The 14,613-nt window shown below is 38.8% G+C and overlaps 1 protein-coding gene across 4 annotated transcripts in view; it reads right to left on the reverse strand.

Moving 5' to 3' along the window:
- Positions 1-12,702: 12,702 nt before the first annotated feature.
- LRIG3 (leucine rich repeats and immunoglobulin like domains 3) overlaps positions 12,703-14,613 on the reverse strand; it is a 49,322-nt gene continuing 47,411 nt past the window's right edge. For all 4 annotated transcript variants that reach the window (XM_059683438.1, XM_059683437.1, XM_059683436.1 and 1 more), the window contains one exon: positions 12,703-13,370. In XM_059683438.1, the coding sequence (XP_059539421.1) occupies positions 13,126-13,370 (245 nt within the window). In that variant the 3' untranslated portion in view covers positions 12,703-13,125. The remainder of the gene's footprint in view (positions 13,371-14,613) is intronic.

The following is a 14,613-nucleotide window of genomic DNA, read 5'->3' on the forward strand; positions in this document are numbered from 1 at the left end:
GGAAGAATGAAGATGCCGTTAAATAAAATGGGAAAGAGTATGGGAGGAGCAGCTTTGGAAAGGGGAGGTCCGGAGCTCAGTGCTTGACATGTAAAGTCCAAGTTTCCTAACAGAAATCTAAATGGAGATGTCAATGAGGCAGAGGAATAGAAGAAGTTCAGGGAAGAGAATGGGCTGGGGATATAGACATGAGAATCATCAGCATTTAGATGGTATGTAAAGTCACGGGATAAGACAATATTCATCAAGACTGGGTATAGATAGAGACGAGAAGAGGTTCAAGGACTCCACCGTTAAGAGACTGGAGTATGAGGTGGAACCGCCAAAGGAAAATGAGAAGACACAGTTGGGGGATAGAAGGAAAATGTCCTGGGGGCAGGATTGATCACTGTCAAATGCTGTTGGTATGTAGGGCAGAGATATGATTGAGGAGTAACCATCAGACTTGGAAACATATAAGTCTTAGGCGACCACCACAAAAGCAATTTAGCAAAAAGGTGAGTACAGAAGCCTGAAGTGTGTGTGTGGGGTGGGGGGAGCTCATGAAAGGATAGAAGGTGAGGAACTAGATACAACTGTTCCAAGAGTTTTGTGGTTTGAAAAATAAAATAAGAATAAAAAACAAGGAGAAAATCAGAGCAGATGAAGAAAGAAATGGCATCCGGATGGCATCCAGGTTTTAATTCTTAATATGAGAGAAATAACACTGATCTGTATCCTTATTTTTTTAAAAAAAGAAATCCAGAATAGAGATGAAAATGGATAATGTAAGAGAGAGGATATTACTGGATCAGTGGCCTTGAATCGGCAAGGGAGGATCTAGTACACAACTCAAAATGTCTTACTGTGATTGCCTAGATCAACAAGGTCTTATGTGGTAACACAGTTCAATATGTTAAAGTTTCATATGTCATTGGGAGGGTGCAATTATAAGGGAACAGAAATGAGGATAGAGGGAGTGTGGTGGGAAGGGATGAGAGGCAAAAAGAGAATATTAATGATCTGACAATCATTTTGTGACCAACTGATTATCCAGTCTGGTAGGACGTCTTCAGAGATGCCATATCTGAGAAATGGGTAAGCTACCAAACAGTCCAGAACTTGTTCCAGCAGTTCACACCTCTCCTCTGTCACAGTTGCCTCCCTTCAGGAAGACCCGGGGTGGGCGGCAAGAGGGATGTATGCACAGCAGAGGAGGAAAAGAACAAGAGAGATGGCAGGTTCTGCGGGCATGGATTTAGATAGGTGGGTAGTGGTGGACTTTGAGAAGGTTCTCTTTTGTTTGCTTCTATTTTCTCAATAAAATTAGCTGAGTGAGAACAGGTGATGAGGAGGTTTGGGATACTTGCAGACAGAGGAGGTTAAAATGATTATCTGGGAGAATGGGAGGCATAAAAGGACCACGGAGCCTGGGAGCACCCGCTTTGTCTAGGGCTGCGGTCGGCAAACTGCGGCTCGAGAGCCACATGCGGCTCTTTGGCCCCTTGAGTGTGGCTCTTCCTAAGCGTTAGGAGTACTCTAATTAAGTTAATAACAATGTACCTACCTATATAGTTTAAGTTTAAAAAATTTGGCTCTCAAAAGAAATTTCAATTGTTGCACTGTTGATATTTGGCTCTGTTGACTAATGAGTTTCTATACGAGTTTCTAGATTCTAGATGAGTCTCAACTGGGCTGACTGGGCACTTAAAGTCTCTGCCACATAACTGTTCCATGCCAGTAGGCTACCTCAGGAATGTCCTCATGGAGATGACAGAAACACAAGAAGGAGCAAGGCCTCTCGAGTTGTAGACTTAGAAGCACCATACTTGCACTTTTGCTTCATTCTATTACCCAAAGCCAGGCACATGGTCAAGTCCAGAGACAGAGGCAGAGGACATTTCAAAGTTAAATGCCCAAAGGGGTGGATGCAGAGAGGGTAAAAGATCATTCAACCCATCAGCAAGACCTATCAATTCTACCTTAGAAATACTTTCCACACCTGTCTAATACTCCTATCTAATTGCTACCATGATCTCTCTTACCTATCACCACCTGACTGCTCTGTCCAAATCTTTCTTGTCCATTCCTTCTCAGACCATTCTCAATGCAGCAATGAGAATAAATTTAAAAAGAAAACCTCCTCTGACCACTCATTTAATTAAGTCTGCCAAATGGTTTCCTATTGTTCTCAGGATAAAGGTGAAAATCCTGACTAAGGCCTGAATTGTTTTCAATTTTTAATTGAGGGGTTATTTTAAAGCAAATAGGTGAACCTGGTGAAAGGGAGAAAGAGAGTGAAGAGGGAGTGTGGGAAAGAGAGGCTTTGTAATGGCTTCCACGTGAGGAGAGCCTGGGACCCCTTTCTCCAACCTCATCTCCTTCCATCCTTTCTTTCACTGTATGGTTGGAACACATCATAATTCCCAAACTTGTACACTATTTCAAGCCTCTGGGGTCTTACTTGAACTGCTCTGTGTCCAAGTAGAGTTCGTTACCCCTCCTTTTGGTACGGATTCAAAACCCTCTGCCTTTCTCCTTTCCTTCTGCTAGGGAAAAAGAAGAGAGGAAAAGAGCCTAGATTGGTTTGGCTCAGTGGATAGAGCGTTGGCCTGCAGACTGAAGGGTCCCAGGTAGAGAGAGAGAGAGAGAGAGAGAGAGAGAGAGAGAGAGAGAGAAGATGAGGAAGAGGATGAGGGAGAGGATGAGGACAAGAGATTTATTGTTTGGAAAAAGAAACAGTATGCGTTAACATCTTGAGTCTAGGAAAAGTATAGCACAGTTGAATGTAAATATTACTGAGTGTAGTCCATGATGAGCAGAGGGTAAGAAAAGAGTTTGTAGAAATAGGTAGTTGGAAGATTTGCTCTTCAGGTCTTATATTTCATGGGACTATATAAATAATATCTATAATAGAAAGTTAAAATACATTACATTAACAAAATATATTAAAATAGATAATTATTCTTAACTGCTTAATTAGTTTTGATTAAGTAGGGGCTTGGTGTTTTCTGACAACATTCATCATAAAATTACTTGATGAATTAAGGTCATTGAAGTGCAAGTCAAGAGTTAAGACATTTATAAATATTTTGAAATTCAGCAACACTGGGAATTACTGACGTTCACAATGAAAGTCACAATTAGTCCCAGGAACAGAGAAGTAAGCATAGCTACGATTCACAAATATGAAAAGTATTCATTTCACAGATAATAGATGTTATCTTCAGCTCCTCTGTAATATCTTCATAGCTATTACATCAGAGAGGAATTTAATGATATACTTATGATACTTAGAATCTTTAGTAGAATTATCCTAAGAGCCTACTCAGAATTACACAAACACACATCTGTGCACATACATAGATATTCTTAACTTGGCAGAGAAGCTAGATAAAATGTGAAATGGAAGACATAAAAATAAAACCAATTACTATCTTGGCAACAAGGGTTCTTTCATGCTCCTTAGCCATCTCTCTGAAAATAAAAGTATGCATTAACAGCAATTCAGACAGTAATATGTTTCCATACTTACATCTCTATGAACCCAATAAATAATCCAGATATACTTGGACATAATGACATCTAAAACTATAGAGAATTAAGAATAAAATTGACAGAGTAATGAGACTCTGTTTTTTAAAAAGCCAGACTTGGGGTGCTTTCAAATTTTAGGTTTTCAACTAAACTTGCTAATATGGCCCCACTTATCTTGTATATCCTGAAATAATGCATCTTTGAGAGCGACCCTTTGATTTTATTCATTCTTCACTGTAGCACTGGTATGTCTACCATGTCCTTGAAGTTAATGCGAAAAGTTACGAAGAATACTAAAAGAAGAAGTAGCTACCCTTGGAGAGATTCCCAGAGAAAACCTACGAGAACCATAGTTCTCCCGTCATCCCCCACTCAATAAGGTAATTGGCTTAAGTCCATGAGGCTTCTCCAAGTGGAGGAGGGGTCTGCTAGAACCACATTAATCACAAGTGCTTCCACCATTAGCCATTAAACTACAGCGGAAAAGTTAAGTCACCGCACGCATGACATGCTGTGGTCCAGGGAGGAGGAGAAGTGGTGTGCCTCCTTTAATTACTCCCATGGAACTGAGCACATGTCTAGCCATGGTCTTTTCTTTTACTATTTCCCAAATAATGAGCACTCTAATTGCTTCAGCTGGAGCAGCCCTTGCTCATTTTAATACCTGGCTGCCAGTGTTCTTTTCCTTTCTTCCCTCTGTTCTCTCCACACACATTTTCCCCTTCCTCCCCCCTTTTTTGGTCTGAATTTGATGAAGGTCTGGTTTTTACTCCCTGAAAGTTTAAGTGGTTGAGTTAAATCACAACTTTCTTTGGTCAATCACCTAGGGAGCTTTTTAGGAATTGGGGAAACATTTTATTTATGACTCAACTTTCCACCTGTGCTGACATGGCATGGAATTTACAGCTATATTGAAAGCGTTATAACCATCACCTCAGAAATTCCACATTCTCTTGAGCTGCATTATTATGGGACATTTGTCAGGCTGCCAATTGCTCTGTCAGCCTCTAATTGATTTATATTAGCATCTGTAGGAATGAAGTGGAGTGAGGGTGGGGTGAGCCTGGGACCACTTTAGACTACCCAGTTCCTGAGTTTCCTGTGGACATGAGGGATTTCCAAACAGAACTGAACACAAGGCACCAGGGTTGTCTTTTTGCTTTATTGTTAGGCAGCATCTTTAAAATCACTAGTACATATGTTAACAAAGCCAGTATAAACTTTGACTACTTTGTGAAAAGTTGAGTGAGCTTCCCTCTCTCTGCTATGCTGTTACTTAACTGTAAAGAACACCTGGCCCTAAAAGGTCGGATTCATTTTCCCCTGGGGAGGGGGGTGAATAAAGAAACCAAGAAACACCTTCAAAATGTTTTCCTCTGACAGCCTTCATGTACAAAATAGAGCAGTTAGCTTTAATAGCTCTCTTTTACACTTAGACTCCACTCCTCCTGGATTAGAAACATAAATCTAAATTACTCATTTAGAAACACCTGGTCTGAGGTTAGGTCTGCATTGAGGAAACCTGAAGAAATCAGCAAAAGGGGATCGTGGTGAGAATGCCCAAGACTCCCATTCACTACAACATTGGTTCTGGGATGCATTCATGGTTTATCCAAGAGCTCCCAAACAATGGCGCTCCCAGAGTGTCCTGGCCAACCTGATTTTAGCTGTTGGCATCTTTGGTGGACACCCCAGCCGCTGCCATTCCCTAATGTATTGTATCTGGCCCAATTCACACACACAGGGAATGTGCCTGGCCTCTGTTGGTCTATGAGTTTGCAACAGAATAATCATGCTCTGAGCACTTTTTATATGTCAAGCATTGTTCCAGTTGCTTTGTTCCTATTGTCTAGAAGCTTCTGCAAGAGGTGTAGGATAGGGGACAGGGCATGATAGGAGATAGGCATGGTGTGAGTGTGGGAACAGAACTATATGATGAAAGAAAGGAGTGCCATTGGTTTATTTGGGCCTCTGGCTATGGGGCAACCATAGCTGAGAGGACCTCTAGGGAAGGGGTGGCTTCTTTCTACTGCCCCCAGAGAGCTGGCTAGTCAGTGGAGGTCCGAGTGGCAATGCCAGGCCTGGGGCACAGTGTGCCTGGGACACAGAGCTCCGGGCCACAGCAGACCTGGAATACAGTGTTCCTTGATCTCCATACCCACCTCTAATCCATCAGCAAATCCTGTTGACTCCAAAGTCAAAATATATAATTATAATCCTCACTACCTTCACAGCTGAAATTGGCGTTGAAGCCTGAATAAAGAGTTTCCAGAAAGGCAAGAGAAAAATAAAGAGCGAAAAAGAGATTGAAAATATACTACTAATTGCCTAAATATTTATTCATTCATTGAACAATCACAAACTGAGCACTTTTTATATGTCAAGCATTGTTCCAATTGCAGGAAATAAAAGGATAAACAAAATTAATAAAAGTTGCAGGAGATAAAAGTATAAACAATAAATGAGGACGACAGACAATAAGCAAAATGAATGAGCTGAATATATGGTATGTTACACTGTGAAAAATGCTAAAAAGAAAAATAAAGCCAAAAAATGTGCTTAATGGTATCAGGGGTGGGGGCCGCAATTTTTTATGGGGTGGCCACAGAAAATTCAATCATTTGAGCTGTGTCCTGAAAAACAGGGAAGGACCCAGCAATGTTGACATCCAGGGGCAGAGCACTTGACGCAGAGTGGAAGTTAAAGCAGGAGCATATGGTTTGGGGGAGGAACTCGGTGAGAGATGAGTAGATGTTACAGGAGAGGTCACACTGGGGTCAGCTCTTAGGGCCTTAGAGGCCATTGCAAGAACATGGGCCTTTTCTCAGTGGAGCAGGCCTGGGTACTGAGGGGTTTTTATTCAAGGAAAGACTTTCATGTTAAGAAGTTCATCTAGTGCAGCTGTGGGTAAACTACAGCCCGTGGGCCGGATCCGGCCCGTTTGAAATGAATAAAACTAAAAAAAAAAAAAGACCATACCCTTTTATGTAATGTTGTTTACTTTAAATTTATATTAGTTCACACAAACACTCCATCCATGCTTTTGTTCCGGCCCTCCGGTCCAGTTTAAGAACCCATTGTGGCCCTTGAGTCAAAAAGTTTGCCCACCCCTGATCTAGTGGCTATGTTAATAGCAAAGAGGGCAAGGTTGGAAGCAAAGAGATTAATTACATGACTATTATAATAATGCAGCCAAGATGTGATGGTCCTTTTTTTAGGTTTCATTGCTAATTCCACTTCATCTTTTGTCCCCTACACTTTTGGCTCTCTTATCTACTCACTCACCAACTCTCTCCATCTCATACTCTCTGAGGACTTACATGACGCACAGGCTAGTGATTCACCTCCCTTGGTCAGGAGCATGGTTTACTCTCCTGTGTGTTATACTCTCCAATAGTTGATTAAAATTTCCACTTGGTTTTTTAATAAGGTCCTCACATTTTAGAAAATAGAATTTATTATCTTCTCTCACCAAACTTATCATGTTTTATGTCTCAGTTAATGGGTGCTACCATCCATCTAAACCACAAAAGCTAGAACTTTGGTATCTTCACTTTCTCCTTCACAGTCACGTCCCACTTCATTTAGAGCTTTTTCTGGTGAGGAGGACGTTCTGATTTCTTGCTTCCATCTTCACCCAGCGAATATCAACATGTCTGCATATGTGGGTGTCTGTGTGTTACATATACTGTATGTGACGTAGCCACATTCAAAAATGACATGAACAAACCGATGGGCCAGACTCAAGTAACAAGACAACAACACAGGCTTCCCTGTGATTTTTTTCATGATGATTCATATAAAATTCTATGGGGAAAAGTTGTAGTAAAAGGAAAGGTTTGGTGTTGAAAGAGGAGTGCATTCTGCTGGATGAGAGAAGAGACAGAGCACCTCAGGAAAATAGTTTTGTCATTTGTCTAGGTCACAGCCCTGGGCAAACTACGGCCCGTTTGAAATGAATAAAACAAACAAACAAAAAAAGACCGTACCCTTTTATGTAATGATGTTTACTTTGAATTTATATTAGTTCACACAAACACTCCATCCATGCTTTTGTTCCGGCCCTCCGGTCCAGTTTAAGAACCCATTGTGGCCCTCGAGTCAAAAAGTTTGCCCACCCCTGGTAGGAGCTTCTTGGGGGAAGGATCTTTGTTTTAATAGTATAGTGTAGCCTAAGCATCTAGGACGGCACCTAGCACAGCAGCCACTCAATCAATGTTTGCTGAACTAAAAATGAGAAAATATGCACAATGACAACCAACAGTATGTTGCTATCAAATTTCAACTCCAAGCTGTACATATGTCAATATAAAGCCATGAGGTGCATAGGGGCTGGGCAGGGGTACTGGATTATCCTGTTAAAAAGTTGGGAGGGGGTGGGCTGGAGAAGGGGCATGCATGGTTCAAGGGGTGGGCTGGAATCAATGTGTGGAAAGTTTTACTTGTTATAACGGGGGCTTAAAGTTTAGCTCTTGAGGATTTTTAAACAGGAAGGTGACCAACTTAGATCCATTTTAGAAAAACAATTCTAGCAACAGTGAAACAAGGAGTTGGGTGAGAGAGATACAAGGGGCAAGAAGACACTGCTGCAAGGGACAGATACTGATCTGAACTTGGCTGTGGTAATGGGATAAGAGGAAAGGCATGAACAGCCTGGAGATAATTCAGATGCAAAATAAGCAGGAATGGTGATAATTGCTAAGTAAACAAAGGGAGTACCAGAACTGGACCAGATAATCAGCTTGTTCTAGGACATGCTGAGTGAAGTATATTCAACAGTTCTAGGTAGCTCAGGTAGGATTAGACACCAAATCAGTTCCTGTTACATGGGCCCTACTAAATTACAGCACTTAAGTCATTGTAAGTATTTATTTACATACCTGTTTCCTATACCACTGATAATAATTAGGACAAAGATCATTTTACTCAATTCACGTCACCTATGCAACATATACAACTTCGTATATAAAAAAGTTTGACAACTGATAGTATGTTGTTACCAAATGTCAACTCTGAGCTGTAGGTAGGTCAAAATAAAGCCATATGCAGAAATATCATATAATTACAAAAAATGACCATAATTTCATGAAGGAATTAGGTGTTATGCTCAAATATGATTTAAGAAAAAAAGTTGGACATATTAAAATAAAAGCCAAAATCAAACATGAAACTGAACAAAGTTATGTGAAAAAGAGGAAATAATTATAGAAATCCAAGAATAAAATTGTAATGGTCTTGAGTTGCTCTGCCTTATTCTTTAAAATGTATTTTCAAAAATTCTTTAATTAAAAAATGTAAATCTAATAAAAATCTACATGTGAATATTGGTTACAATTCCTTTTAAAAATAAGTTTTATTGATTTTAGAGAGAGGAATGGAGAGGGAGAGATAGGAAAGTCAATGAGAAGCATTGATCTGCTACCTCCTGCAAGCGCCCCCCCCCCCCCCCCCCCGCCCGCCCGCCCCGGATCAAGCCTGCAACCAAGGCATGTGCCCTGACCGGGAATCGAACCAGTGACCTCTTGGTGCTTGGGACGTCACTTAACCAACTGAGCCACACCGGCTGGGTTGGTTATAATTTGTGTTCATGGATATAAATCGTCCATGAATGATCTATGGGAGGATATGGAATTCAGGATAAAGAATTCAGATCCTTGACAGGAAATAGAGTAAAAATGGGAAATGAACTTAGTATTTTTGCAATAGTAACAATCTATTTGATAAATTGTACACATTTCAACCTATAATATAAATTTTCTACCTCAAGTGAAAGCAAACATCTGTATTAGAAAATACCCCACCACAAATTTCTCAAAAAAAAACACACAAAAAAAAACAAATGGCCCGAAATAATTCAGTAAATGTATGTGCACAGACCTCCTGTTAAAATACGAACTAAAGTACCTCTGAGCCATTTTAGGTCAAACTTGAAAACTCTCAAGATGTTTCAGTACACTCTTATTATACATTAAAGTACCTCATGAAAAAGGTAAGTTCTGGTAACTGGAAGTTTCTGGAATACTGAAATTATTCAATGTGTGAAGAAACTGTACCCCTTTAAAGACTCTAATAGTTTTTTTTGGCAGGATATTGTGTTATTTAATGTGTTAATAAAATGCTGTTTTTAAAAAATATTTCTAAATTATACTAAGAACAGCTCTGACAAGGAGTTAATATCCAAAGTATGCAAAGAACTCATACAACTCAACAAAAAATCCAGTAAAAAAAAATGGGCAGAAGACCTGAACAGACACCTCTCCCAAGAAGACATACAAATGGCCAACAGATATATGAAAAGATGCTCAAATTCACTACTAGGGAAATGCAATCACACCTGTTAGAATGGCTGTTATCAACGAGACAAGTAATAACAAGTGTTGGAGAGGTGGGAGAGAAAAAGGAACCCTCCTCATTCACTGCTGGTGGGGATGTAAACTGGTACAGTCACTATGGAAAATAGCGTGGAGGTTCCTCAAAATATTAAGAATAGAGTTACCATATGACCCAGCAATCCCTCTTCTGGGTATCTTCCTGAGAAATTTGAAAACATATGCACACCTGCTCATTGCAGTATTATTCATGGTGGCCAAGACATGGAAATAACCAAAGTGTCCTTCAATAGATGATTGGATAATGACAATATAGTACATATATACCATGGAATACTACAGCCATAAAAGATGAAATACTGCTATTTGTGACAACATGGATGGACCTTGAGACTATCATGCTAAGTGAAAATAAGTCAGTCAGAGAAAGCTAAGAACTATGATTCCACTCATATGTTGGATATAAAACTGAAACTCATAGACACAGACAACAGTATGGTGATTACTGGGTAAAGGGGGCCAAATTCATGGAGATGGAAGATGATTTGGGTGGTGGGCACACAATGCAATATATACATTATGTATCATAGAAATGTACACTTGAAACCTATTGATCCTATTAACCAATGTCACCCCAATAAATTTTATTAAAAATAAAATTTAAAAAAGAATTTATTTAAAAAAATAAATTATCTTATTACATAAGTCCAATTACTGCTGATCCAAGAGTGGGAGGGACAGGGCAGGCATTTTGCAATGACATTTGGTTCTCATTCTCTTAGAAAAATATTAGCACAGCACATCTCCTGCAATATTGATTGTGAATTACTTCCTATCACATTAAATCAAAAGGACTAAAACCCCTCAAATGTGTACAAAGATCAAAGCACTTTCCAGTCAAGTTTTAAACCATAGTCCCATTGGTTTTATTCTGAAAATAACTGTTAGTTTCTTTCTGTAGGAACACTGTGAAAATAAATTGTAAGAGTTCTACAGATATTTAATCTTTAGAAAATGTTTTCTGCCATAATTAGGGAATATTTTCCCCAATATCTTCAAAAAACAGTTAAAATTATACACAATAACTATCTTATCATTAGTGTCAACAGTGAACAAAAAAATACAAGTTGTGTGAAATCTGTTAGGATAGGTTGTACATGAATTGGTCTTGTATCAGAAAGCATAGAATAATTCAACATTTGAAACATTCCTTCTCATAAATAAGGCAAGTAATTTGATATTTATTTACATTAGTTTTTTTCGTAAGTCTGTTATTTTAGGATTTCTTAATACCTAATGGACTCATTCTGTTAATTGAATATGTAGTCTCAAAATTATACAGTTTTGAATTTCAGGCATTAATGACTTGAATGACCCTCTGTGCTTCAGTCTGGAAAAGTTAAATGCTTTAAATAAGTTCATAATTATTGAAGAGGTCCCTAGTGATGCTTGCATCACATCTGGCAATAATGAAGACAAATCAACAGTAAGATTTGAAAATTTGGCAATATGATAAAGGAAAGGCATCTGAGATCACTTCTTCACACTTTAGTCACTGTGGTCCAAGGGAGAATCAACTTCCTGCCTTGGACTCGGTGTCTAAACTAAAGAAGGAAAATCTTACTGCGATCTGGGTTCCAGGCTCCTGGCTCACAAACAACCAAGTTCTGAACTCACTGAGCAGGAAAACTTTACCCAACATCTCTTCAGAGGAGAATCTGCTTTCTCTAAGAGCTGTTTTCAATTTACTTCAAAGAACTGACAGTGACATACAGTCTCACTTCCAACTGGTTCAATTTTAAAGCTGAATGTGCTATATTAACTCCTTCCATACCAATTTAATTTTTCTTGGGCAAGAGAAGATTGTTTTAACTACAGATGTGAAGAATTTTCTGGAAAAAGAAATCCAACTTCATCATCTGCATTATTTTTTTTTTCAGAGAGGTAGGGAGAGGGAGAGATAGAAACATCAGTGATGAGAGAGAATCATTGATTGGCTGGCTTCCTCCTGCATGCTCCCTACTGGGGATTGAGCCTGCCACCGGGCATGTGGCCTTGACCAGAATTGAACCTGGGACCTTTTAGTCTACAGGCTGATGCTCTGTCCATTGAGCCAAACCAGTTAGGGCATTATCTGTGTTAGTAAACTTAAGTTTGTTTTATTCTATTGCTTCAAGTTTAACTACTGTTTAAAACAAATATTTAAATTATTTTATGTGTTTAACAGATCTGATACTCAGTTTTTAACAAGTAGAGAGCTATGATGATCAAATTACAAAAATATTTTAATTATTAAAGAATGTTGCTGGATAGCTTAGAATAGCTTTTTCTGTAAGAAAATCAGTAAGAACAGCAAAGAATTCTACCAAGATCCTATTACAACCTGGAACAGTGGATGAAAATCCACATCTACTTTAGCTGTTTTAACTACAGAAATGTGCAAAAAACCACCCTCGTTATAATTAAAGGGATGGTGAATGTGAAACTATTTGGAAAAGCACAAGGCATTAGACCACATAAGGCATTATCATAATTAAGGACTCATGGCTCCGGCAGTGACTTAAGCAATGATGGTTGTACTATATTACACCAGAGTATAACAAATCTTTTGTTTGAAGAGTTAGAAGCAAATTAACGTACCTTGAATCTTTGCAGCTCCTTCTCACTTACTATATGCTTTCACATACACTAATCTGATTTGAGTCTATATTACAACCCTGGGAGGTAAGCAAAATGGTTGAATTTGCTCATATTTTTATGTGCTGCATATAATTTTCATCAATTTGAGACATGATAATATGAAATAATTAAGCCTACAGTGTTGAAAACAATAAAAATGCTATTATATAGATGACACTTGGGATCAAAATGATACATTTTATTAAATGTAATGTGCAAAGTAAAATGAAGTGACCTCTATTCAAAAAAAGTACAAGACAGGTATTATTTAAATTGCTTTAGTACTTATTTTCAATAAAAAGAAATCCGGCATTATAAAAATACATAAAATAGTCATGGATTTATACCCTTAATTTACACAAGATTTTTTTGTTGTTGCATAAAACAAAGTTATAAAATACTTTAAAAAGAAATTCTTATATGAAAGTTACTCCCAGTATAAAATTTTTATAAATTTTGGTAATTTTGGTCCATTTGTATAAATAAGACATTTTATCCTTTTAAAATTCATAACTCCATTTAAAAACATAGGATTCTCTCTCTTTTAAATAAAAGTCCACTTGAGGTAGTAGTATATTAGAACTCTTTGGTCCCATTCAGTCTATGTGTCCAAATCATAAGACTGAAAATTTGGAGTCCTGTGGTTTTCTAAGGTCTGTTTATAGGTACATGTGTGATTTTCTTGCTGAAAATCTGTCCTTTCTTTCCCATCTTCTTCTGACTCAGAGTCCAAGTCTGGGGAAGAATGAGCTTTCAAGTGAAAAGCTCTTGGCTGACAATCCGACGTCTGTCCAAAGCTTGAAAAGACATCTAGGTGAGGTCTCCTCAGAGGCTTTCCAAATGTTCCTAAAAGAAAGGAAGAAACCCCTTGAGCATGTGGCACCTTTTGCTGACATGAAGTCATCAGAAAGCACTTCAAATGGAGCACCTTGCCCCATGAACATGAATAAACATTTTCTACAAGTCCACATGCTGGTACTTGGGGGCATGTGTATCTGTGTTATGGAGACAGAACTTACAGAACTCCTTGTGGTTTAAAGAGAGATCCCACTTGGGGTGCATGCCCGAGATCCCCAGGCAGGCCCTGTGAAGTGTTAGATGACAGGATACCTACATCCCTTATATATTTATATGTATATCTCCACTCAATGTGTCCATTTCTTATCACTTCTATGACTTATAGTAATATTTATCATTGAGCAATGAAGTTCCCCAATATAAGTTCAAAACCCTGCTTTAGGACTTAAGAGCCAACAGTAGTCTCCATGAAGGGCAAGTTTAGACAGTAACATACAAGTAAACTGTGCCTGAATAAAGTATCTTTTAAAATAATCCTTATGTCATATTCTTTCCTTTTTAGTAGCACAATATTATTCAATTGACTCAAATTCTTGCCTGAGTTTTATAAAAGATATTATTTTCATTTCCCCCCCAAAAGGAATATAAATAATTATACTGTGACAAAATATAAAACGTCTTAATAGCTGGGTAAAATATTTTAAAATTCTATTTCTTAACAAACGAGACAAGCTGTGGTTTCTCTTCCCCTATCTCCACTCAGTGAAAAGATGACCTAAGTTCTTCCATCGCGCTGGTTCCAGGCACCAGACGAAAGAAGTCTGCACAAGAATCTTGGTGCCAGCCGGCGTCGACCACCACCACTAAGGGCTGTAAGGCTCTGCTGGTCTCCTCTGCCAAAGGTAGTCTAGCCTGGCTGGTGAGCAGTTCGTTGTTGCCAGGTAGGACGCCGTCTACCCTTCGGCTGCAGGTTTAGTTATAAACCGCCAGACATCCAAACCACAATCATGCAGTGCACACAACTCCACCCCAGAGGCTGTTGTAGCCCAAAACCACTTTTTCCACATGGCTGACCAACTGAGCTCCTAAGTCACTCCTGAAACGCCTGTGTTCTAGAGGATGCCACACACGGTGCTACCCAGAGAGCTCCTGAGGCTTCGTTAGGGACTAACTACATAATCAAGTAAAATCCCCCATGCCTGACTCTGCTTTTAGAAACATGTAAACTAACAAATAGAATGTCATAACAGAATCATTAAAAATCAAAGACATTTTTTCACTCGCTCAGCAT

Source organism: Myotis daubentonii, chromosome 2 (genome assembly GCF_963259705.1).
Source record: "Myotis daubentonii chromosome 2, mMyoDau2.1, whole genome shotgun sequence".
In the NCBI taxonomy this organism is placed as follows: domain Eukaryota; kingdom Metazoa; phylum Chordata; class Mammalia; order Chiroptera; family Vespertilionidae; genus Myotis; species Myotis daubentonii.